General features: G+C 39.6%; 1 protein-coding gene across 3 annotated transcripts; it reads left to right on the plus strand.

Annotated features, from left to right (window-relative positions):
- Window positions 1–468: 468 nt before the first annotated feature.
- Window positions 469–26,573, plus strand: smarca4a (SWI/SNF related BAF chromatin remodeling complex subunit ATPase 4a). Of its 3 annotated transcripts, none has more exons than XM_088091072.1 (34): window positions 469–627; window positions 3,773–4,036; window positions 4,513–4,645; window positions 6,374–6,841; window positions 7,807–7,905; window positions 7,987–8,242; window positions 8,472–8,598; window positions 8,701–8,874; window positions 10,005–10,178; window positions 11,166–11,333; window positions 11,912–11,962; window positions 12,065–12,195; window positions 12,378–12,444; window positions 13,259–13,374; window positions 14,565–14,712; window positions 15,575–15,738; window positions 16,558–16,624; window positions 16,720–16,830; window positions 16,920–17,162; window positions 17,252–17,365; window positions 17,905–18,012; window positions 18,527–18,613; window positions 18,697–18,743; window positions 18,843–19,009; window positions 19,651–19,814; window positions 20,017–20,283; window positions 21,853–21,930; window positions 22,016–22,234; window positions 22,347–22,609; window positions 23,512–23,617; window positions 23,718–23,819; window positions 24,325–24,457; window positions 24,542–24,681; window positions 25,872–26,573. In XM_088091072.1, exons 2-34 carry the CDS (start codon window positions 3,815–3,817, stop codon window positions 25,902–25,904), a joined length of 4,947 nt encoding a protein of 1,648 aa, XP_087947198.1. In that variant the 5' UTR covers window positions 469–627; window positions 3,773–3,814; the 3' UTR covers window positions 25,905–26,573. The 3 variants fall into 3 exon arrangements, with proteins under 3 accessions (XP_087947198.1, XP_087947200.1, XP_087947199.1); XM_088091074.1 differs by having other exon boundaries at window positions 20,017–20,244; XM_088091073.1 differs by having other exon boundaries at window positions 13,262–13,374.
- Window positions 26,574–26,923: the final 350 nt, after the last annotated feature.

Consider the following 26,923-nt stretch of genomic DNA (forward strand, 5'->3'; position numbering starts at 1 on the left):
CTATTCTATTTTTTAAGAAGTCCTCTAATGACGAACACATTACACTTAATTTCCGATATATTTTAGATCAAACGATTTATTTATTTATTTATTTTTTTGTCAAATTAATTAATAATAAAAATGAGTCACAGCTCCGGTATTAAATAATTGCTGCGTTTTAATTATACACATACAGGCTGACAACAAAGGGACACAGAAAACTAAAGATATCCGACTATTTTATCCCCATCGCTGTGTGAATAAATTAAAGCTTAATTAAATTAAATTTCTTGCGCGCATCGGAGTATTTTCACATTTATTGAACAGGATAAAAGCCGTTTAAACGCTCATCCTCGTCTCCTCCAGGACACCCATCCCCCCACCGCCTCTGCGTGCGATTCCTGCCTGAGAACGCGCCTCTCACTGGGCATGCGGGCAGTGAGGGAGTCGGTGGATGGGGGCGCTGCGGAGCCGCTCAGGCCGGTCGGTTCCTGCGATACAATCTGCCGACAGAGAGGAGAGAGAGGGAGAGGAGGGGGGTGAAGGAAAAAAACCGACTGGGTAGGTCGGTCTTTGTTTCTGGCTAGGAGGAAAAACCAAGAGACGTTGCAACCGGCGAGGATTCAATCATCAGCGTTCACCGCCCGTGTAAGTCACATATACATTTATTATCACTTCCCGGGAGTTTTGTGTGTGTTTTGCGCCTTTGTTGGGAGGAAACGCGAGCTTTTCGAGCGTGTTTTTGTTTTTTAAAGTTGTTGGTGAAAACACCGACATTACAGAGCTGCTGCCGCTGTGGCGCGACTGAGAGCAATGAATGAAAATGTGTTTTTGGAAATGTGCGGAGAGCGGAGCACCGTGCCAGGGGTACGGGAGGCGCGATGGATCAATCAGCCCCGGCGGTGAGGGATGCTTCAACCCTTCACATGTCGCCGCATCTGGAGGAAACATCTCGAAAAAACGGCACATTTCTTTGAGCCTAATTGGCCCCGGGGAGCATGGCCGGCTAGGCTAACGCTGCTAGCTCGTTAGCATGCTAGAGCCCCGTCAGCAGCTTATGTTGTTGGCTTTTAGCTTAGCGAGCTACCCGGTGCTCTTTGTCGCTTTTGCTGTCGTTTAACGAAGAATAAGTTCCGTTTTATTAGTTGTAAAGTTCACCCGTGTATATATAGAAAGTCGTTTTGTGAAACAGGATGTGTTTATTATTCGTTAACGGTCATAATTTAACTATTAAATCCGGCGAGGCCTGGCTAACAAAGCTACGGATGCTAATAATAGCTAACCTAACTGTTATTTGTTTGTAAATGTAAACAACTGGATTAAAACGCAGATTTTCTACTTTTAAAAGCTGTTTTATGGTGGCTTTTAGTTGTAGTTTGTGTCTGTATCCGGATGAGTTGTATCTTGTTTATCAGAGCATCGTTTATGTATTTTTTTGACTCATCTAGTGAAATTTTAAAGGACTTATTGTGTATAAAATTCACATTTTCTATGCACATTTAGGGACTGTTCATTATTTATCAGAAGAGGGAGGTGGCTGGGGTCGGAAATAGTTTTTTTTCCATTTGTTTTGTTGGGGGGTTTTTTTTTTTTGGTCGTTTAAGATTTTTAAATTTTTTTTGGAAGAGACATATATCAAATATATAACACAAAAAACCAAACACGTCAGTATAGGCAATATAACTATCTAAAAAACCAATACAAAATAACTGACTCAGCATTATGTTGTCGGTCTTTAGTTACTGGTGTTCTTTGTCGCTTTTGTTGTTGTTTAATGAAAAAATATGACATTTTTATAGGTGTTAAAGTTCATCAGTGAATAAGAAACTCATGTGAAACAGGATGTTTACAGTTGGTTTACAGTTAGGGACTGTTTCTTATTTATCAGAAGAGGGGCTTAGCTGGGTGTGACTTGTTTTTTTCTTTTTTGACCCTCACTGAAGCTACAAATATTTTTCCTCATTCATTTTTGTTGTTTTTTTCTCTACTGATGTTTAAAAAGTTAAAAGTTGAAGATGAAATCCTGGAGTTAAAGAAAGTCTTCACTCCTGTCGTGCATAATGGGTAGTTCGTGCAAACGGTGTTTTTTAGATATCTTGTATCAATGTTGTGCGTAAACTTATTCCATTTAGTGACGGACCACGTAGCACATTTTGAATGATCAATAGTTCAGGTTTGGACATAAGTGAAGGCACCGTCAGGCTGAAACTATGATTGTTTTCACTGTTGATTAATGTGTCGATTATTTTCTTGATTAACTGATTAGTTGCTTGGTTAAAAGAAAAAGTCAGAAAATGGTGAAAAATGTCAATCGGTGTTTCCCAAAGCCCAGTATGACGTCTTCAAATGTAAAGGTTAACGTACTTCCTTTACTGTCATAATGATACTTGCAAAATATTAACAGTTAAAAAACTGACATCAGAGATTATTGACTTTTTTTTGTAATTTTTTTTCTTACTTCAGCTGGATTATCTATTATCAATATTATATCAATTTAATAGTTGACAACTAAGCGATTAATCATTGCAGCTCAAATTTTTAAGAGACAGTAATGCAAGTGTCAAAAACAGACGCAGTCCTCCTGCTGGGCATCGAGGTAACATCGTGCCAGCTGGCCACTTTGATGAATATTTTTATTCATAAAAATCAGGAACATTTCAAATGTGTGTATCACACTGTACAAACACTGAATTAACACACCAGCGGGTCACAAACAGGCTGTAAAACTGAAAGCATCTCTTATGATATGAAACTGTCAATACCCCAAAAAATAAATCAATAAAAAATACACATTTAACTGCATTAGGAAGAGTGTTTAAATTAATTCGGCCATATTTTATCATTGAAATGATGATCACATCTGGGTGAACAGTGTTTGATGTGACTGCTGAGGTCCAGCTAGAGCTCATCATAATACAGCGCGCTGTTTTTCAAAGCGAAAGTTTGAGGGAAAAAAGGGAGAATATTTAGGGAAAAAAACAACTAAAAACATTATGTGTGACAATGATTTTTATGTGTATTTTTAGATGTTGTTAATCACTGTATATCAATATCTGGGTCCTTTGATGCCAATATTTTAATTTTTATTAAAAAAAAATAACAAATAATAAACAAAAAAGAAAACCTCTAAAAAGAAGAAATGAAACACACTAAATGTAATAAATGAATAACAAAAAAGAAAAATACTTTTATTACAGTTAATATTGTTAAGACAGAAATGGCAGAATATTTCTAGCAGAGGACACTGAATGTAAAAAATAAAAAGGCCTAACAAAAGAGAAAAAATCTAAAAGAAAATATGTTTATTGTTAATACTGCTGTTGAATAAAATGACAAGAAATGTCAAAAAGCAGGAAGGACGTTTTATTAATAAATAAGGAAAATATATGAAGCTGTATGTTCAATTTTCGATATTTTCCATTATAATGTTCATGTGATTTTAAAAAAAAATTGCAGCAGGGGGTCTGCACCAGAGGCTAGCGTAATTTGGGGGTCCTTGGCATGGCAAAGTTTGGGAACCCTGACGCAGTGAACTTCCAGGTGGAATTTGTATTTGGGAGTTTGGTTTTAAATGACATGAAATAATTTACAAACCGTGTCTTGTACGTACTGCTGCGTGCACCACATCGTGCCCGAGAGGCTCTAACGGTTCAGTTTGGATGCACTAACTGCTACAGCGCCCCTGCTCTGTGATCTGGACTGATGTAATGTAAATAAACAAAAACACAGGCTCGTCTGGTCCCAGCTGGATTCTGGACTTCGCATTAATCCCTGTTGTCGTCTCTCCTCGCAGGGGAACTTTCTGCTGCCACACATTCCCAGTCTCCCCTGAGAGATGTCCACTCCTGACCCCCCGATGGGAGGGACACCTCGGCCCGGACCCTCCCCGGGCCCGGGGCCATCTCCAGGAGGCATGATGGGCCCGAGCCCCGGCCCCTCTCCGGGCTCGGCCCACAGCATGATGGGGCCCAGCCCGGGACCTCCTGGATCCGGACACCCCCATCCTCCACAGGGGCCCTCAGGATATCCTCAGGACAACATGCACCAGATGCACAAAGTACGAAACCCTTATTTTCTTTAATATCACTGTTTACACTGCCCTCATGATGCGCTTTACTCTTAGTATTCATGCAGTTTTTGTAGCGTTTTTGATTATGCTTGTTAGTCTTAAAGGGACAGTTCACACCAAAATAAAAAAAATACATATTTTTTCCTCTTACCTGTAGCGCTAGTTCACAGTCGAGATAGTTTTGTTGTGAATTGACGAATGTTGGAGATATCGTCTACAGAAATGTCGGCCCTCTCTCTGATATAATGGAACTACATGGTACTCGACTAGAAGTGCTCAAAGCGCCAAAAATCTGCAGCAAATATTCCAGTTTTATTGTGTTGCTATAAGTAAAAACTGATTTTTTTTTCTTGTGAACTAGTTTTAAGTAATAAGTAGAATTGTGACTGTTTGTCTTTGTTGTGCATATTACATATATGTTTCTGCCTCACATCAAAATGATGATTATCGCGTGTTTTCATCAGCCCATGGAAGCCATGCATGACAAGGGAATGCCCGATGACCCCCGCTACCCCCAGATGAAGGGCATGGGCATGAGACCAGGGGGCCACAGTGGGATGGGACCCCCTCCAAGCCCGATGGACCAACATTCCCAAGGTGACGCATCACACAATACTGCATTAAAAACTTTGAAACTTCAGCAAATTGGTTTGATATCTTTAAAAAACATTGTGAGAAATTAGTGAGCATAACAACAAGACATGGCCCAAAAATTGTTGACACAGTGGGTAAATTTGTTAAAGGTTTTTAAAAAAATCTTGATAAAAATGAAAGAAAATTCCCTGAAAATAAGCAAAAACAAAAAAAAAGAACAAGACCAAAAAAATCACTGTAACATAATTTTAAATATAATTTGATCATTATAAATAGATTTCATGCTTTGTTCCTCATCATGTAAATGCTATGTAAAGTTTATATATATACACACACACACACACACACACATATAATTTTAAATATAGTTTAATAATTCTAAATATAGTTTGCTGGACATTTTCCCTAATTTTCAGGCCATTTTCTTGCCAATTTCTTTCACTTTAAGGGACATATTTTACCATGTTGTTTATTGACTTCCTCTCCATGTTTTCGTAAGAAACCAAAACCAATTTTCTCCGGTTTCAAAGTGTTTAATAGCTTATGAAAGAGGTCTGAACGCAGCACGGTAAAACTGGCGTAGATCCGGGTTTCAAAGGGTTAACGACGCCGGTATCGTAAGTTGTAGAGAGATCAAACACGAGGAAACACATGCTGATGTTGATGTCTCTGCGCTCTGACGGTTGCCAGTTTGAATCCTCAGATAAAGTTGAAGAAAGATTAAAAATTAAGGATCTCCTTTTTGTCCCTGAAGACCTGCAGACAGGAAGAACTCGGTCACACAGACGTACACTGTGTGTGTGTGTGTGTGTGTGTGTGTGTGTGTGTGTGTGTGTGTGTGTGTGTGTGTGTGTGTGTGTGTGTGTGTGTGTGTGTGTGTACCCATCCAGCCGGTTTCTCTTCTTGTGTTGCTGCTCGTTTGGCAGCGTGAGCCGACAGCAGCAGGCGGAGGGGGGGCGGGTTCAGGGGCTTCCCCTTTCAGACAACAACAAAGGCAGCTGCATCTACAAAACCACAGTCAGAGAGCAGAGGAGGAGAGGAAGAGACGCGCAGAAACACTGACGTGACATGATGGTAGTGTGTATGATGTGGAGATTTTAAAGTAGGTAACTGTTCACCTGCGTGACGTCGCACGGACACACTAACAAAATAACCCACATACACACAAACACACACAAACGCTAGAAAGGCAGAAACGCGTGGTGTGTTCACTGGCAGTGGTTGTGCAGAATTTAGCAGGTTTACCTGTGTTTTAAAAACTTGCGTGCGTGTGCTAATTTTGGGGGGAACGCGGTTTAAATGATAGACTGAGAACTGAGAAACTGTATGTTTACTAAGATAATAATAAGAAAAGATTTGATTTATAATTCACTTTACATTTAAAACAGATCTCAGTGCTACAAGATAAAAGAATCAGAATAAAAAAACAGATAAAAAACAACCAAAATAAAAGCATATTTAAGTCATAAATAAAAGCATAAAAGCAGGAAGAGCAACCAGCAGGAAGTTACTTAAAAGTTCACATTTACGTTCTGTTTATGTCTTTTGTGTTGCGGTTAATGGAGGTGGTGTTTGTCTGTAGTTAACATTCGGACCATCAAAATATACTTTGGCCACCAAATTTTAGGGTTGCTTGATAACATTAACATTAATGTGAAAAACTTTATTTTTAACCCACTGTTTGAATTTTTCTGGCTTTTACCCATCATGCATCTGTCCTGTGTTGCCCAGGTTACCCCTCTCCATTGGGCGGCTCGGAGCACGCACCCAGCCCCGTTCCAGCCAACGGCCCCCCCTCTGGCCCCATGATGCCTGGAGGTCCACCTGGTCCCGGAGCAGGCCCTATGGAGGGCAGCGGGGACCCCAATCAGGGAATGGGTCAGCCTAACCGCGGGGGCCCTCAGGGTCCGGGTGGACCCGGTGGTGCAGGAGGTGGACCAGGCGGTGCAGGCGGACCCGGCGGACCCGCTCCCTTCAACCAGAACCAGCTGCACCAGCTCCGGGCTCAGATCATGGCCTATAAGATGCTGGCTCGCAGTCAGCCGCTGCCGGAGCACCTGCAGATGGCCGTGCAGGGGAAGAGGCCCATGCCGGGGATGCAGCAGCAGCCGATGCCCAACATGCCGCCTTCCACAGGACCTGGAGGTGGACCTGGAGCCGGTCCTGGACCGGCTCAGGCCAACTACAACAGACCGCACGGTGAGTTCAGCAAGTCCCTCAGGAAGCCTAACAGGTTTATTTTTGCCATGTGGCTCCAAACTTTAAACAAAGAGTCTGAATATTAAACAGCTCAGCAGAGACACCTGGTGGCTGAACAAGAATTCATTATTCCTGACTGTCTCAATATTTCAGGGTTTGAACAGTCAGGAAAAACCTGGAAAAGTCATGGAATCTGCAAATATTTGCAATTTTCAGGCCTGCAGAAGTTTTGGAAAAATAAATATACCCTGCAGTGTTGGAAGAGTCACAGAGATCTGTCTCACAAACCTGTATGATAACACATGATGTATTTAAAATTCAATTGAAAATCCAATTATAGTTTCTGTTATCACAGTTTCTGGCTGTGATAAATGGTGGTATTTTTGTTGAATTTTGATGAAAATATGCCCAACATGGGTCTGAAAGGCACATTTCCTTCAAAGATCAACCAAAACTGTTAACGAAAAAACAAAAAAGCCTAAATGTTTTCTTAAAGAAATCATCAAAAATGTAACAAGAAAATTAATAAATAAATCCCCCAAATGTTTTCTCAAAAAATTGCTACCAAAAATTGCCAAGATTATTTTTTTAAAAATCGCTACAAATTAAAAAAAAAAAAAATCTTCACAATGTTTTTTCACAAACAACTCATAATGTGTTGGGAATTTAAAAATCCTGCGATCATTTCTGGTTTTACAGGTTCTTTCGAAGATAAATTGTGTCATTTTTGTTTATTTGACCGGAAGGTATGTTTTCTTCCAAAAATAAACGGAAGCTTTTAAAGAAAAAAATTTGCCAACATTTTCATCAAAACTTGTCAAAAATAAAATTCGCCAAAACTTTTTGAAGAAAAGAAGACGATTTTTTTTAAAATAATTAATTCTTTATTATTAATTATTGGTAAACGTGTGTATGAACCGTTATATTTACTAATAATCTTAATCTATTTGTTCTTCTTGCTCCAGGTATGGTCGGTCCCAACATGGCCCCCCCTGGACCTGCCGGAGTTCCTCCAGGTATGCAAGGCCAGCCGACCAACGGACCCCCGAAATCATGGCCTGAAGGTAAAGTCAGCCTCGCCTCGGTCAGCTCGCTGTGTCTTTATTTGCACATGAATTAAACCTCTTCTGATTCCTCTCGTCCAGGACCAATGGTGAACGCTGCCGCCCCCTCTAACCCTCCTCAGAAGCTGATTCCTCCTCAGCCCACCGGCAGACCGTCTCCCGCTCCTCCCTCTGTCCCCCCCGCTGCTTCCCCAGTGATGCCCCCTCAGACCCAGTCTCCGGGACAGCCTGCCCAGCCCCCTCCCATGATGCTTCACCAGAAACAGAACCGCATAACCCCGATCCAGAAGCCCCGCGGGCTGGACCCAGTGGAGATCCTCCAGGAGAGAGAGTACAGGTGAGACTGCACGGAGCAGAGTTTAATTTACTCCACATATCTTTTCTTAAAACACCGTAAAACACGTTTTTTTTCTCGTCTTGACATTTCTTTACCTCCCTATGTGTTCGAAACCAATGTTCTCGGCTTTTAAGATTCAAATAAGTTGTAAAAGACGCCTGAAAGGAGTGAAAGAAAAACCCATGTTGATCCAGGTTTTAAAAAATCGGTTTTGACCCGTGTTCTTCAGGCTACAGGCTCGTATTGCTCACCGTATCCAGGAACTGGAGAACCTGCCCGGCTCTTTAGCCGGCGACCTGCGGACCAAAGCCACCATCGAGCTCAAGGCTCTGAGGCTGCTCAACTTCCAGAGACAGGTAGCTGCAAGAAATATTTACCGTACAAGCGACTGTAGCTCACACTGACCCTCAGTCCCCAGAGTTACACGGTTTTATACGTCCACTTTCTTGTGCCTGCAGCTGCGTCAGGAGGTGGTGGTTTGCATGCGACGCGACACAGCTTTGGAAACGGCCCTCAACGCGAAGGCGTACAAGCGCAGCAAACGTCAGTCTCTACGTGAAGCGCGCATCACCGAGAAGCTGGAGAAGCAGCAGAAGATCGAACAGGAGCGGAAACGTCGCCAGAAACACCAGGTGAGAGGAAAACTGCGTGTGTGTGGCGGTTTACAGCACAGCGGACGGTTAAAAACACCTTTTTTTCACTTTCAAACGTTGTTCGCTACATTATATTCCACAATAAGGGGCAGGGAGAAGAAAACCTTATTTATTTTACCAGCCGCTTTCTCAAAAATAAATCAGCAATAGAAAAAGAAAAAGAATCAAAAGCCGTACGCAGCAACTCACCATCAGTCAAAACACAAAAACATTACATGGAAACTTCATATTGCCCAATTATTTTCTCCTTTGATATTGATATTAACTTAAGTTTGTTCTCTGAAGACTTCCACAGTTTGAAACCACATTCAGAAATTACACATTTTCTTTAAATTAGTTTATGCATACTGATGTTTCTCTGGAGAAATGCCGAAAAACAAAACAGATTTACTGAAAACAGCAGATAAACTTAACACATTTTAATGCAGCACAAAGTGAAAAAGGAAAAAAACGTAATTTCTGTTCGCATTGCCGTCAATTAATACCGGGGCTTTTATTTGCTTCAATCACTGAACTCGGGAGGATTATGTATGAGACAGGCGTCTGTATGTGACAGACTTTTGATTCCTTTCACTCAAAACTGTTTCTCCGCAAAGATGGAAATACAGTCACATTATTTATTTAACCTTTTAAGACCCAGGCATATTGGCTTTATTTAATTTTAAAAACATGGGAAAAAGGTAATGAGCAACAAAAGCAGAAATGATCAAGAGGTTTGCAAGAAATCTGTGAAAAGTACAAGCAAATTACCTGAAAATTTCCCCCCTAAAATAGCAAAAAGAAAGTAAAACAAAGACAAAGCCAGAAATGACCTGAAAAAATGCTTAAAAATTATAATAATTCTGTAAAATAATTTGAAAATTATAGTTATTTGCACATTTTTTTACCTACCTTTTTAAAAAATAGTCGTCTATATCTATTAATCTCTTTTTTTTTTTTTTTCATCTTTCATGTTTATTATGCCGATAACACTGTCCTCTTTGGTGCTCATGGTTGAATGAATGATTTAAAGGTCTGGGCATTTAACTGGGACTCGACTTTATTTGACATTTCACGGCGAATGTAGAATCTGCTGACCGCTGTGTCTTTGCGTGTCCTTCTGTGGACAGGAATACCTCAACAGCATCCTGCAGCACGCCAAGGACTTCAAGGAGTACCACCGCTCCATCACAGCGAAGATCCAGAAGGCCACCAAAGCTGTCGCCACCTACCACGCCAACACGGAGCGCGAGCAGAAGAAGGAGAACGAGCGCATTGAGAAGGAGCGAATGCGGAGGCTGATGGTGAGACTCAAATCTATTAAGGAGACGAGTTTGTGTTTGCTGTTAGGAGGACAGTTTCAGAAGAAAATGTAAATAATTTCCTCAGATGGTTCAGCCGCATTAACTCCACAAAAATGACCTGAAAATGTCTTTTTCTGACTTTAAAAAAAAATAGATTCACAACAATAGATGAGTAAAGTTACATTTTTAATTATTTAATGTGAAAATTACTGAAATGCAAATATTGCCTTGAAACATTATACTATTACATGACAGTTTTTGTTATTGTGTATTTAGGTTTATAGCTTAACAATTTTCTTTTATCGCTGCAAATTTACCTAGATACTTTTATCTGTTTATTTGTTTCACGTAATAGAAAGCAATGATGAGGATAAAACATATAAATAGTACATGTGAGGGTGTGACAGAAACCTATACTGAAATAACCCAAAAAGCACACCCAAAAAACCAGAAGAAAAAAATATAAAGTAAATAAAATAAAATAAATGTAGCTGCTAAAAACAAGTGAGAAAGGTGTCACAGTATAGGGTTATCAAATAAAGTTTAATCAAGTTTATTCTAAATATTTTTCAAAAAGTATCGTATATAATATTATGAAGATTTTAACATTACCCCCTTTTTTTATTTCTTACCATTATGACACAGTGTTGCTTTAAGGAAACAAAACCAAAAGTGACTTTTTAAAAAAAAAATCTTTATGTTTATCTGTTTTATGACAAAAAACATTAAATTTTTTTCAGTCAAACTTATTTAAAAAAGATTTAATCTTATTATCATGAGGTGAATATTTTGCCCCCTTTTTTTGTTATTGAGATTTTAGATTAGTTTTTACTATTTAATCTATATTTTGGTCTTTTTTTTCAGAAATATTATTTGTGGATTTAGTCGCTGTTAGTGTTTAATGACGTTTGTGCCGTTTTTCGGTTTACAAAATGAACCCTATCCCGTATATTTATGAGTCCGACACCTCTGTGAATCTCTCCCCAGGCTGAAGATGAAGAAGGCTACCGAAAACTCATCGACCAAAAGAAAGACAAGCGTCTGGCGTACCTGCTGCAGCAGACGGACGAGTACGTGGCCAACCTCACGGAGCTGGTGCGCGCCCACAAAGCCGTGCAAGCTCTCAAAGAGAAGAAGAAGAAGAAGAAAAAGAAGGTTAATGTTTATAACATTTGTGATGAACCTATCAAGTTTAACCCTTTGAAACCTGACAGCGAGTTTTGATTTCTTTAAAGCACTTGGCTAAAAAGGCAACAAGCAACTTGGCAAGAGCTGTCCCGCATATTGCAAGAAATCAGGAAAAGCTACAGAAAATAAACTGAAAATATGTTGTTTTTTTGAAATAACAAAAGAGAAAGAAAGAAAAAGAGAATTTTTAGAAATTAATTTTTTTAAAAAGGGAAAATGTCTAAGAAAAAAACTAAATTATATTTAAAATGATTATTTTAAATTATTATTATTTTTTATTTTGAATTATTTTCCTGTATTTTTAAATTTAATTTAATTATTATTATTATTATTATTGATAATGTTTTTATTATTATGATTATTTTTACAATTTTTATTTTCAATTTTTGCTAATTTTCAGGTAATTTTCTTTAACTTTTTTCCTTGTTTCTTGCTTATTTGGGGTAATTTCCTTCCATTTCTTTTTATTGAAATTAAACCAGTTTGCTCAGGTTTCAAGAGATTGAATTGCATTTTTACATGTATTTTTAATGTCTCTCTTTCAGAAGCCAGAGGCTGTGGAGGGAGGCGCTCCTACGCTGGGACCCGATGGAGAGGTGAGTTAGAAAGAATAACACATCTACTGTAACAAGATGTTAAAAGATAATCATAATGTGCAGTTTTCTGGATATATTTACATTTTTTCTCTCTTCTCGCAGCCTTTAGATGAGACCAGTCAGATGAGCGACCTCCCGGTGAAGGTCATCCACGTGGACAGCGGAAAGATCCTGACCGGGATGGAGGCGCCGAAGGCCGGGCAGCTGGATGCCTGGCTGGAAATGAACCCGGGGTCAGCGTCACGTCCGACAAATCATCACTATTTCATGAATTTTATAGTTTCACTGGTTTTGTAACGCTGGACGCCGATTTTCTGGAACTAAGCGTAAAATACACAGAACAGTTACAGGAGAAACAAACCCATCGTATCTGAATGTTTTTAATCTCGTCAAAAACGTTTTGTTCCTTCTGCAGATACGAAGTGGCGCCGCGCTCAGACAGCGAAGACAGCAGCTCCGAAGAAGAGGAGGAGGAGGAGGAGGTGAACAACACAATAAATGAATGAATTAATCTTTATATCAAACTATTTATAAAAAAAAAAACCCACAAATAAAAGCAGACAAAAACATAAAGATAAAATTTACACAGAACTTACACATTAATCTCAATAAACAAGCCACTTTAACGTAAATGTCACGTTATAAAAGGAGTACCCAGAGGTGCACACTTATCTATTCCTCCCCGTTTATACGATCTCATTCTATATAAACTACGTCCCACATTTTATAAACTATCAGGACAGCTTTATTTGTGCAGCTCATTTCATACAGCAGGTCGATTCAAAGTGCTTTACAGAGCAATAAATTTTAAAAACATAATAAACGAAACAGGCGTCCAATAAAAGATGAAAGAGTTTAGATATAAAATTTAAAATAATTAGTAAGTCATAAATAAAATACATGATTAATAATAACATAATAGCACTTTTTTCGGTTAGAGAGTTAAAAAGAAGAAGCAGCAGGAGCAGAAACTTTGAAACTTTTATTTTGATACTAAATTTTGTGCTTGTTGGAAACGACATCAACAAGGTGGCTCCAAAAAATAAAATAATAATAATAATGTTACATTTTATTGAAAGTTACAAAATAGAATACATGAAAATACACACAAAATTAAAGTCATATGACATTCATTTCACATTAAAAGCATTTTTTGAACAACTGAGTTGCGATAAGTTAACCTACCTCCGCATCCATATCCCTCTTAAGAAAAGTTTTTTGTACGTCTTTTTAAAGTGTTTGTACTTTGTTTTAGCTCCAAACGGCTCCACAAACTGAGCTCTGTTGTTGTTTTAGGAGGAGGAGGAGGAGCAGCCACATGCCTCCGCGGCTCCAGCAGCAGAGGAGAAGAAGAAGATCCCCGACCCCGACAGCGAAGACGTGTCTGAGGTGGACGTCCAGCACATCATCGAGTAAGACTCAACCACCGAGATTTTATTTTTTATCAGATCCTGCTTTAAATAGATATTATCAGCTCATTTCAGCTGCATACTTGCATTAAAACGTGTTTTATGAATTTATAGTGTATTTTATGAATATTTTTTAACCCTCTAATGTTGGAGCATCTGGGTGTAACTCATCAGGGCAATATATAAAAATATATATAACATATAAAGAACGTCCTCTGGAATAGAGATTTGAAATATAGTTTGTAAACACTTCATGCCAGGAGGGTGTTAGTTTCAGGAGTTCCCAAAATAGCTGATAATGTTTGGCTCCATTTGAACCACATTAACCTCCAGTAATTTGTTCCCAAAACCTCCGAGCAGGAAGTAATTCATGATGTTTTTCCACCTAAATTCCCTCAGATGTGCCTTAGATGTAGTTTTTCACTGTAATTACAGATATTTCCCCGTTCATCTTCAGATATCACTAAGGTTGCAGATTGTCAGCACTTTCCTTAATCGATTGATCTGTGAAATTAACCATCGATCAATCAGTAGTTATTTGAAAAAACATAAAACTGCATTTAACCTTCAGTCAAAGCTCACAGAAACATATTAGACATATTTTGACGGCGTGTCGTTGCCTATCGATTGAATTTCACGTTAGATTAAATTCTTCATTAAATTCTTATTTTTTTTATATATTTCTGTATTATTTATTTTATTATTGTTATTTTTAAGATTATTTTTTGGGCTTTTTATGCCTTTAATTGATAGATAGGAGGGCTGAGGAGTGAAAGAGGGAGAGAGAGGAGGCGACATGTTTTAATATGAAGAGTTTTGAAAACTTGTCATCTTTTCCCAATTTTTCAGTCAGAATTTCATGCAGCTGAAGCCTTCCTTGTAAAAATGTAAAGAAATCTTGGTTCTCCAGTCCATAATCTCCTATTTAAATTTTCAAAACTCCTTTACTCTTGTGTCTGTCCTGTTTGGGATCAAATCTACATCGTGTGCACATCATCTTCATGTTTTCTCTGCCTCCTTCAGGTCTTTTTAACGACTTTCACCAGGTTTTTAAAGTTATTTCTGCAGATTCTTTCTCTTGTATTTCCTCAAACTGTGAATCACAAAGGCGTGTTTTTCTTTTAAATGTCATTTGCTGTTTTTCATCCCCTCCATAAAAGTATCTCACCATATTTTGTCTCTGTTTCCACCAGACATGCCAAGCAGGACGTCGATGACGAGTACGGTAACGCAAGCTTTAACCGCGGCCTGCAGTCCTACTACGCTGTGGCTCACGCCGTCACTGAGAAGGTGGACAAACAGTCGACGCTGCTGGTCAACGGGCAGCTCAAGCAATACCAGGTACGCAACACGAGCATGTGTTTTACAGATTAAAACCCGGCTGTCACGTTTTTACAGCTTAATCAGGACAAAGCAGGAGTTTGGGTCATTGGATCAAAGGCTCAGAGAGAGAAACTGGCCTCCAAACTATGAAATTTAGGAGTCGTAGTTGATTATTTTTTCACCTCATATACGCTGCATCACAAAAACAGCATTTTATCATTGAAAAGATCCAAAGTCAGGTCTCTGTGAGCAACTCGGAGAAACTATCACAGCAGGCTGGACTTCTGTGACGCTCTCCAAAAAATACAGTTCATCAGCTGCAACTAATTCAGAATTCAAAGGGAGAGAAAACAAAGGGAGAGCTCCCATTACGCCTGTTATAAAGACTTTAAACCGCCTGCCTGCTAGTTTTTAAATGCTTTTATTGGTTTATAAGGCACTGCATGACCTTACAGCGGACTACATCTCAGAGATGGTTTTAGTTTATGAACCAGGAAAACGCCTCAAATCCTCCGACTATTTTCTTTTAGCTGTTCAACAGAGTCCAACTAAAACATTTGGTGATTCTGCTTTTAGCCATTTTGCTCCAAAACGCAGGAAAAGCCTTCTGGAGGATCTGAGAGGAGCTGCAAATATTGATACTTTTAAAATAAAAGCCTATCTTCTCTCTATCACAGTAATTATGGATCCATTTTTGCGTATTTCCTGTGTTCTTGTTTTTGCTTCTTCAGTCAAACTTTAAAGCACTTTGAGTTGCGTTTGGTTTGTTTAAAGCTGCTTTAGAAGCTGTGAAGAGTTAATATCGTTACTGACGAGGCAGTGAGATGTTTCTGTGTTTACTGAGTTAAAATGACGCTGACGGTGGCTCGTTCCCGCTCAGATCAAAGGTTTGGAGTGGCTGGTGTCGCTTTACAACAACAACTTGAACGGCATCCTGGCAGATGAGATGGGTCTCGGGAAAACGATCCAGACCATCGCCCTCATCACTTACCTCATGGAGTACAAGCGCCTCAACGGGCCCTTCCTCATCATCGTACCTCTCTCGTAAGTCCCGACGCGTCGCCCCGGTTCATTTGTGAAAAAAAAGTGATTTGAAACCTCTGAAACCTGGAAAAATTGATTACTTTCACAAACACGGGAAAAACATCATGAACAATCTCACACAAATACTAAAAATTTGTAAAAGGTGACCAAAAAATGTCATTAGTTTTTATCAAAAAATAGAAAAAAATGTCTGGAGAAGATAGATATTCAATTATTTTAGCAGGTATTTCATTTTTGTGTTTTTTTTCTTTGTTTTTTTAAAAAAAAATTTAAATACTAATATTAATATTAAAAATTAAAAAAAATAAAAATTAAAAATATTAATATTAATATTATTATATTAATATTTTGAATTCTAAAAGAAAATGTTGTTTAACTAGAGCATGTACATATGTAAATTTAAAACTACAGTTTTCTGTTCTCACCTGTTTTTATTTTTAGTTTTTATTTTTTGTTACATTTAATGTTTAATTTGTACATTGAGAGCAAAGCTAACGTCAGTGAGCTGATTCTGATTCTAAAACCCTTTTTTTTTTTTTTTTTGCAGTTTTCTTGTTACTTATCACTAATTTCTTGTTGATGTTTTTTGCATATTTTCATGTTTTGTTTTGTTTTTTTAACCTTTTATCAATTTCTTGCTAATTTTTTGCCCATTTCTTGTCACGTTGTCACCTTCTTCCCATATTTTTGAGTGAAATTAAGTCATTTTTCTCAGGTGTCAGAGGATTAAATTCAAAAACACAAATACAGCATAGAAAGCAGTTTGAGTTTTTATGTTCATGTGCTGAGTTGAGACGAAACTTTATCTTCTGTTTTCAGAACTCTATCAAACTGGGTCTATGAGTTTGATAAGTGGGCTCCGTCTGTCGTCAAAGTCTCCTACAAGGTCAGTGGCACACACTCGGATGTTATTGTCAGTCTTTGTCAGAGGTATAAAGGTGCACAAAAGTTTGGATCATAATTTATTTGTTTAATTTTCAGGGGTCTCCGGCTGCTCGTCGTGCATTCGTTCCCATCTTGCGCAGCGGCAAGTTTAACGTGCTGCTCACCACATACGAGTACATCATAAAAGACAAGCAGGTGTTAGCAAAGGTACGGAAACATCCTTTAATTTAAATATAAAATGTTTTCGTTTATGCGTAGTTTTCTTAATCTTCTGTTTCCGTATTTTCCTCCCAAAGCTCCGCTGGAAGTACATGATCGTGGACGAAGGTCACCGTATGAAGAACCACCACTGTAAGCTGACGCAGGTCTTAAACACTCACTACTTGGCGCCACGCCGTCTGCTGCTCACGGGCACGCCGCTGCAAAACAAACTACCTGAGCTCTGGGCGCTGCTCAACTTCCTCCTGCCCACCATCTTCAAGAGCTGCAGCACATTCGAGCAGTGGTTCAACGCCCCCTTCGCCATGACCGGAGAGAAGGTCAGCCACAGTCCGGTTATTGTACGTCGCCGTGGAGGAGAAATCCTAAAAATATAAATACTTATTTAGCTGTCGTCTCTTCCCTGCAGGTTGACCTGAATGAAGAAGAGACGATCCTGATCATTCGACGTTTACACAAAGTGCTCAGGCCGTTCCTGCTGCGCCGACTCAAGAAAGAGGTCGAGGCCCAGCTGCCCGAGAAGGTCAGTGCGTTCGCTTTCACTGACGAGAAATTTGATTTCATTGTGAATTTGTCATCGGTTTCCAGGTTAGGGCACCGTTTACATTTGATTCAGTACCTGGAATTCAATACCGTTACCGGATGATATCGTCTTTCGGTACTTTCTCGCTCTGTAATAACAGAAATGTTTTCAAAAGTTTTCAAAATATCATGATATATATTGTGTATCACAATATAGCCTAAAAAAATTGTGATGTTATTTTAAAGCCATATCGCCCAGCCCTATAGGGAAGGTTTCGACCTGGAGCTAATGCACCACTATCAAGCTGCCACACTTTTGTTCTGCCTCCTGCGTTTCGATCGTCAGCGATCAGCTCTGGCAGTCGCGTCCAAATTTAGCACTGATTGATTTTACATTAATTATTGACATAATTCGGATTTCCTTAAGTACTAAGTTTGGTACCCAAACCTTGTGGTTCCCAACCCTTTTGATAATATTTTAAAATCAAATAATTGATATGATTCGGTGGTTTATGTTTGTGTGTTATTTTTTATTTACAGGTGGAATATGTGATCAAGTGCGACATGTCGGCTCTGCAGCGGGTTTTGTACAGACACATGCAGGCGAAGGGAGTCCTGCTCACAGACGGGTCAGAAAAAGACAAAAAGGTAAGGAGAAAATGTCTTTTTTTAATTTTAATTTTTTTTTTAATAGACATTTAATCAGGATCAGGTGGCTTTCGCAATTATTTTAAATTTCTTTTGAAACCTTGGGAGAAAAATAAGAAATGTCCCGCAAATTGCAAAATTAGTAAAAGTCGACATGGAAATAACCCTGAACTTTGCTGCGGGGAAAAGTTGTTACATTTTTTTGTTTTTAAACTAGGTGAAAATACATGGTTATATTTTTTTTCCTTTTCTTTTATAAATTTTCTGTTATGCTTTTCTTTTTCTTGTTTCTCAGGCGATTATTCGTATTTTTTTGACTAATTTCTTGCAAGTTTTTGGGCTATTTCTTGTCAAGTTGCTTCTTACGTTTTCTCCATGTTTTTGAAAGAAATCAAGACAACGTCTTCATGTTTCAAAGGGTTAAAGTAAATCTAAATCATTATTTAAAGCTCAAGCATGATTGGAACCTAAAAGGTGTGTTTCTCTCGTGTTTCTTTCCTTCTGCGTGTTTTAGGGTAAAGGTGGAACGAAGACACTGATGAACACTATCATGCAACTGAGAAAAATTTGCAACCACCCCTACATGTTCCAGCACATCGAGGTACCAAACACAAAATCCACTTTAAATAATTTTCTCCAAAGAAGGAAAAAACCGAATGTGACCGTTGTGTGTTTGTTTTACAGGAGTCTTTCTCCGAACATCTCGGCTACTCTGGTGGGATCGTCTCTGGGTACGTAAAGCTTGAAACTGCGCGTTTGTGCAAAGTGTGAGTGGATATATGTTTGAATTCTGGCTCATTTTTCCTCTTCGTGTTGCTCTGCCCCTGCAGCCCCGACCTGTACCGCTCCTCTGGGAAGTTTGAGCTGCTGGATCGCATCCTGCCCAAACTGAGGGCCACCAACCACAAAGTGCTGCTCTTCTGTCAGATGACCTCACTCATGACCATCATGGAGGATTACTTTGCATACAGGAACTTCAAGTACCTGCGTCTGGATGGTGAGACACCTTTGACTAAGTGATTGTGGACCTTTAACTAAGTTTTAACTTTATTATGTGAGCGATAATGGAAAGAAGAGCCCCTTATATGTTGGAGGGCCACATATGAGGGATTTCTGGGAGCTGATAGTCCACGATTTTAAAGAGGAATTGTGGATTCAAAACTTCCAGATGATCCGCCCAACTTTCTCAGAGTTATGTGATGCAATAACAGCTCTTGTAGCTCCTGCTGCATCATGGGAGCCAGTTCCTACTGACACATAGCCGTAACATCATGTGACCAAGAAAAGACAAACAAGCGTTTGCAGAAATACAAACTTGTGCAAGTGTAAAAATATTTTTGCAATAAATGGGAGAGTTTTTTTAAGTTTCCAGTAGGCATATTTTATATTATATTATTAATATTATTATATTTTATATTCACTATTTCAATTTGCACAATTTCTTTAGCATGTATCTCTTTTTTTAAATGTATTTATTTACTGAGAGGCAAAAGACAAAACACTAACGGAGCATCACGGGGAAGAGACGATAGATTTCATCCACTTGAGGGTTAATGAAAAGCCGCCTGCTGTCACCTAGATGTACGGCACCACTGAGATTCACTTTCTTTCCACTCTAACCGCTCGCTCCTCTCTCAGGAACCACGAAGGCAGAGGACCGCGGCATGCTGCTGAAGACGTTCAATGACCCGGCCTCCGAGTACTTCGTGTTCCTGCTCAGCACCAGAGCCGGAGGTCTGGGCCTCAACCTGCAGTCTGCCGACACCGTCATCATCTTCGACAGCGACTGGAACCCACATCAGGTACTGTAACACGTGCTGGTATCAATAAAGGTTTATGGAAAATGAAAATAGTAATCCACTTGATTGTTTGATGCATCGTGATTCTTTCTTGAAAGATGACGGCCGTCTTAAAAACGAGATCTCAGCAGAACAAAGTTACAAAGAATTAAATATTGATTTGTTTTTCCCGCCTAAACGAATAAATCTGCGTTTACGTCTCCAGGACCTGCAGGCTCAGGACAGAGCCCACCGTATCGGTCAGCAGAACGAGGTGCGCGTGCTCCGCCTCTGCACCGTCAACAGCGTGGAGGAGAAGATCCTGGCGGCCGCCAAGTACAAGCTGAACGTGGACCAGAAGGTCATCCAGGCCGGCATGTTCGACCAGAAGTCCTCGGGCTGCGAGCGGCGGGCCTTCTTGCAGGCCATCCTGGAGCACGAGGAGCAGGACGAGGTCGGGGCTCGAGGAGGCTGCCGCACTAGGGGGGCGTGGGTGGGTGTGATCTGAACGTGTCAACGCATCGCCCGCCCACCCACATCCGCCTGTGTGCAGCCCCACCTCTTCATTCTCTCCTTATTTCTCTCCTCCTCCGTTTCTTTCCTTACTTCCTCTCTTCTCAGGATTGTGAGCTTTCATCAATCCAGACTTGTTCTTTTGTTTCCATCTTTTTGCTTCTACACAAACTTTTTAGGGTTAATACGACACTTTATCCTTTATTTTGATAGAAAAACTCTCCTCTTTTTCTTCCCCTTTTTCTCTCTGCTGCTTTTTTCCTGCAACTCTGCTTTTCTGCTTTTTAATTTTAACATTCAAATGTATTTCTGGTGAATAAGCTACGCTTCAGTCATGTAATACAAACTAAAGAGTTATATTAAGACGGCTTCCGTACGCTTAATACTGTAGTAGGGGTGTCATGATTCTCAAAAATCCCGATTTTTCAGTTTAAATAAGTTTTTTCAGTATTGACAGATATGTCTTTGTTCGGTTGTAAAGTCTGGATCGTAAAGATCAGCAGATCGTTGGTTTCATGACCATAAAAACTATCATTTACTTGCTTTTTCTTCTTTAAAATTAAAATGATAAATTACATATTTTTTGGGTTTTATCGCACAGATGCTGCATTGAAGATGCAGCACACATCCGCTATAACAAATAAACCTGGCTACGCCCGGCGTGAGTGGAGCGCCATAGAGATCTGCTCCAATTTGTATTTTTTAGGCTTTTTAAATGAAAAAAACATTTGCACATGTAAATCTATTTTTAAAAAATAAATAAATAATTAAATAAAAATTAAACCCCCAATAAACAGGAAATAACTTAAAAATAATGCAAAAAAGTGGATTAATAATGGGATCCTCATCTCTCTGTCTGCGTGTGGCTTCATAACTTTATCGCTTCAGATCAATTCGTCGTGTGCGCGTCTGCAGGAGTTCTGCTTTGGTCCGTTTGACATAAATTCATCCACTTATGTCTCAGAGCGTCTGACGCAGACGTCCGTGTGCAGCCCTTTTTTTTCGGTAACAGCGTGGACTGTAGGTTTAGACTGAAGCTGGGGACACACTGCACGACTTTAGACAGGATTTTCTTTCAGCACGAGTTGTGGCCAGTTGGCACAGAAATCTGTAAGCGTAAGAGAGGAGCTCAACCTTCAGACATCAGTCGTAGATGATTTTTCATCTGCGTGACCGAAGCTCTTTGCAGACGTTTATTGCAGAAAGTTTCTCCGAGCCTCTCCAGAGCTGCTGGAGTCTGCAGATTTTAACTTACTCGTTTAAATACAAACTCCAGCTGAAAGTTTCACAGCACTGCTGGATCCAAAAACTAAAGAAAAACAAACTAAAACTGCTGCCAGATTCTAAAATTCTGTTTTTGATTTCATTCAGCAAAACTCATTTTAATCACTTTTCTAAATTGCGGCACCCCTATTAAATAGAAATATGCTTGAAATTACTTTTTTTTACTAGTTTTTGTGAGAATCGTTGGTTTGAACACGTGGCTCTGAGGTGCCACATGAACCCGCTGTTTGTCTCCTTTTACTCACTCGTGTTTATTTGTCCACAGGAGGAAGACGAAGTGCCGGACGACGAGACGGTCAATCAGATGATCGCCAGAAGTGAAGAGGAGTTCGAGCAGTTTATGGTGAGTCCCAGTTCCTTTAGACACTTTGTCGTTTTATCGTCTGACTCCACTGATCCCCGCTGAATTCATTTCTCTTTTATTCCAGCGTATGGATCTGGACAGACGCCGCGAGGAGGCACGCAACCCCAAGAGGAAGCCCCGTCTGATGGAGGAGGACGATATGCCGAGCTGGATCCTGAAAGACGACGCTGAGGTCGAGAGGCTAACCTGCGAAGAGGAGGAGGAGAAGATGTTTGGCAGAGGATCCCGCCAACGCAAGGAAGTGGACTACAGCGACTCGCTCACCGAGAAACAGTGGCTGAAGGTGGGACGACGTCATGTTTAACAGTTAGAAAATATTTTACATCTTTAGGAGGCAAAAGTGAATCAGTATAAGAGTTTTGATCTGATTTAGCTTAATGATAATTTGTCCTCAGGCCATCGAAGAGGGAAATCTGGAGGACATCGAAGAGGAAGTGCGCCACAAAAAGACGACCAGAAAGCGCAAGAGAGACCGTGACCACGACGGCGGGCCGGCCACGCCCAGCTCCAGCAGCGGCCGGGGGCGGGACAAAGACGAGGAGGTGAAGAAGGCGAAGAAACGCGGTCGCCCGCCTGCTGAGAAGCTGTCCCCGAACCCGCTGTCCCTCACCAAGAAGATGAAGAAGATCGTCGATGCCGTCATCAAATACAAGGACGGGTGAGGACTTTGACCACGCGGAGAGATTACTTTATCCTGAATGACACTATAAATACAATTATTCAGAATATGACAAAGCTGTGACGACAACCGGAAATCTGTAATTGTAATTTTAGATTGAGCTTTGACTAAATAAGGATGTTAAAATCCTGTTTCATCACGATGGGTTTCATCAGTTCATTGGACAGTAATATATTTGCTGATATAAGAAAGTCTGCAACAATCCAGATAAAGATTCAATTCAATTTCCATTTTACGGATCTGTTACAGGAGAAGCCGGCAGGTTTGGAAGGCATGTTTTCCTTAAAAATAACCAAAAATTTAAAAAATCATTGCCAAAAAACATTTTAGAAAATTTTCTTTTAAAATTGTTAACAATTTGGTTTTTTTTTCTTAAAAGTTTTTAATTTTCAAAACTTGGTGATTTCTTTTTGTTACTTTAAGATTTAATTCTTGATGATTTGTTTTTTCTTTAAAACTTTTTGGCAACGATTTTTGCATTTTTGGTTAATTTTAAAGAAAACATGCCATGCAAAAACCCGCTGGCATGGAAAAATAAAAATCTCCAAAAAATAACTGCCAGAAGCTGTGAAAACAGAAATTATTGTTTGATTTTCAGATTTCTGACGGTCTTTGAACACATCAAAACTTTGAGCATTTTCTGAGCCACTCAGGGAGACTCAAAGAAAAATATTTGTAGCTTTCAGCATGAAATAAAAAAAACAGCCAACCACGTCCCCCGCTAAATTAAGAACAGTCCCTAAGGCATGTTCTTATTGAACCGCTGCTTTACATCACATCAATAAAACCGCGTTATTATCATTGCGTCAGTATATCGACCCAGATCGATAGATTGTTACTTTGTTACTAAGCAACCAGCCTCTTTGTTTGCGTCTCCGCAGTAACGGACGACAGCTGAGTGAAGTCTTCATCCAGCTGCCGTCTCGCAAAGAGCTGCCCGAATACTACGAGCTCATCCGAAAGCCAGTGGACTTCAGAAAGATCAAGGTGAGGATAGAAAGTGACGCATCCGCTTCTTCGTCTTCAGGTTTTTCTTCCTCTGTTTTCTCGGCTCATCGTCTCCTTTCTTCCCTCCTCCTTTCATCAGGAGCGGATCCGCAGCCATAAGTACCGCAGCCTGAACGACCTGGAGAAGGACGTGATGCTGCTGTGTCAAAATGCCCAAACTTTCAACCTGGAGGGGTCTCTGGTGAGTCACCACTCTGCAAAGAATTTAACCCTTTAAAACCTCCGCAAGCTGGCTTCTTATTAAAAAACACTGGAAAAAGGCAATAAGCAAGTTATGAAGAAATCAGCCAAAAAAAATAAAAATAAAAAAGGGGAAAAAAAGTTAAAAAACAAAAAACAAAAACAAAAACAAAAACAAAAAAAACCAAACAAACAAAAAAACTAAGAATTAGAAGGAAAATACCCCCCAAGAGAAATGGTAAAAAAAAAAAACAACAATTCTGTTAAATGATTTTAAAGTCATATTTATGATAATTATAAATTCAGTTTTTTGACATTTTTCCCGTCTTTTAAAAGAAAACTTCCAAAGCTACGAATTTCTTGCAGTTTGGGAAACTTTTTTTTATTGTTCCCTTCTTTTATTACAAAGGCTTAAATATTTGAAATAAAAAGTGATGTCGATCCAGGTTTGAAAGGGTTAAAAGTCCTCTTGAAAAGCAGTTTTTAAAGATCCCTCTGTGTTTCAGATCTACGAGGACTCCATCGTGCTGCAGTCTGTCTTCACCAGCGTGAGACAGAAGATTGAGAAGGACGACGAGAGCGAAGGAGAGGACAGCGAGGAAGAGGAGGAGGACGTAGACGAAGGCTCCGAGTCCGAATGTGAGTATCAGAGACGCCGTGTTTGACGCGACAGACCGGGAGGAGACGCAGGAAACCTGAACGTGTCCGTTTGTTTTCCGTCAGCTCGTTCGGTGAAGGTGAAGATCAAACTGAGCCGGAAAGAGAAAGGAGAGCGAGGAGGAAAAGGTCAACGACGGCGCGGCCGCGGCGCCCGCGCTAAACCTGTGGTGAGCGACGATGACAGCGAGGACGAACAGGAAGAGGTGAGACAAGAAAATAGAGCCGCCCGATTATGCCAAAAATCCCGATTATTTACTCTGTTGTTGCATTTATTTATATAACTTTAACTTCCTTAATATTTTCCCATTGAGCTTTTTAAATTAATTTAATTACCGTCGAGTTGTTTTGTAAAATGTGTCGTTAGCTGATGACTGCGTTGCGGTGGATGTCGATGTGGTCGTCCTTTTCTCTCTTTTTTTTCTTTTTTTTTTTGATTATTTGGCCACTTTGTGTTTAAACTTTAGATGATTAAAAATATTTGACGTGTTGCCGTGTGGTGCAGACGCCACCACAAAGCAAATGTTGCATTTTATTCATTTTTGCGCCGCGTCGGATTCCTCGTATCCAATTCCTTCCCACACAACGGAATTTGTTACTAATAATACTAATAATAATAAACTTTATTTGTATAGCACCTTTCATACAAGAAATGCAGCCCAACACGCTTTAAAAGGATAAAATTAATGCACCAAGTGCTTCACGTCAAAACACATAAAAGACAAAATAAAACCTGCATGTAAAAATCTAATAAAATCAGAATAGAAAACACAGACTGCGTCTTCAAATGGATAAAATCCACTTGATAATACGATTAAAAGTAAGAATAAATAAGGATAAAAATTTAGTGCACAGAATGCATGACATGAAATGGAAAATAAAATAAATACAATATAACCCACTGGCATGATTAATAAAATAAGCATAAAAATTGTAAAATGTATAATTGTTCAACAAACGCTGCTGCTCTTCTTCCGTCATCTTTCCTCGCGCTAAAACGACTCGCCTCGCAGCACGTGTTGAGCTCAGGCTGTTTTTTCTCGATGCTTTTGTTTTTTGTAATTGCTGGGAGCCGAGATTGAAATTCGATGAATTGCACAGCTCTCTTTTCTCTGGCGACTGTAGTGACAGTTGGTCCGACATTCACTCGGCATCCATCAGCCACAGTGTTTGAAATTTTTACAGGCGTAAACAAATAATGACGCAACTGTTGCAATTTCATGACGCCTCGAGATAAAAATTACACCTCTGACTCATTATTTTATTGAAGTTTTCTGGCTTTTGAAGGCGATCATTACTCTTATTTTTGCATTTTTTGTAAAATGTAAATCTGTCAAACTGTGCTAAACTGTTTAGCCTCTATGTTCTTCTGTTCAAGACTAAATTTTTGTTTCAGGAGCGCTCGGCCAGTGGCAGCGAGGAGGACTGAAGTGAACCACTCCTGATGGGACCAACGGCCCACTGAGCCCCTTGACTGGACTTTATATATTTTACTTAGATACAGCAGGGAGAAAGTCGGTGGAAAAGGCCTAGTTTTACCTAGATGAGCTGATTTTTAGTGAGACAATTGTATTCTCATTAAAGTATACCATTAATTAAAAACCAATTAAAAAAATGAAATAAAATTTGAAAGCTATGAACCATTCACTTCCATATTTAAACCATTTTCCCTGTATGAATAGTAGTGTCTCTTTGCCTTTTTTTTTGTTTTCTCCTGTAAGTGGAAAATTGACAGAGCCTGAACCTATAGACTGATCGTGGGCCATAAAGACAGCTAACTGTTCTTTTTTTAAGTGGTATTAATTTTGTCGTCTTTTACGTTAAGACAAAGCGTACATGTGAACCAGGAGTCACTACGTCCCCTGAAGTCCCCCCTTTTTGAATGCATGTCGTGCGTGTCTGTGGAAATGCACCTGGATGTGTCTTCGCTATTATCTCTGTGTTTAATTTAAGACTACAAGCGGGATCACGGTACATCCCACCCTGCAGCCCCTCCCTCTCAGGTTGTGTATGTAACGGGGGAGGGAGGGATCGGACCATTTTCTCGTGTCGGTGTCACTGGATTCCAAAAAGTACAATAAAGGCATCTCATAATTAATCCGTTGTCTTCACTTTTGTTTGTCCAAAACGCCCCAGACGAGGTCAGTAACTGCACTCGTCGCATTTGTACACGTAGCTGCTTACTCTTAAGGCTGGTGCACAGCTTGGACCATCATTTTTATACCGGTCATTGTCATTTTAGACCCAGTTTTTATGAAAGTCATTTTTCACTTCAATTCTTAGCTTCTGTTATGGTTTTTTTCTAGACTTACCCCTTAATTTTATTTAAGTCGACGCTAATTTTTCATTCAGTTGAGCTGTTGATATTTTGGTTTAGTTTTAAGTCGCTATCTTAAGTGTTTATCCATTACTTTTAGCTCAGTACTTAAACCAAATAACGTTTAGCTA

The sequence above is a fragment of the Plectropomus leopardus genome, chromosome 18 (assembly GCF_026936395.1).
Source record: "Plectropomus leopardus strain MGB_pleo_1.0 chromosome 18, ASM2693639v1, whole genome shotgun sequence".
NCBI lineage: Eukaryota > Metazoa > Chordata > Actinopteri > Perciformes > Serranidae > Plectropomus > Plectropomus leopardus.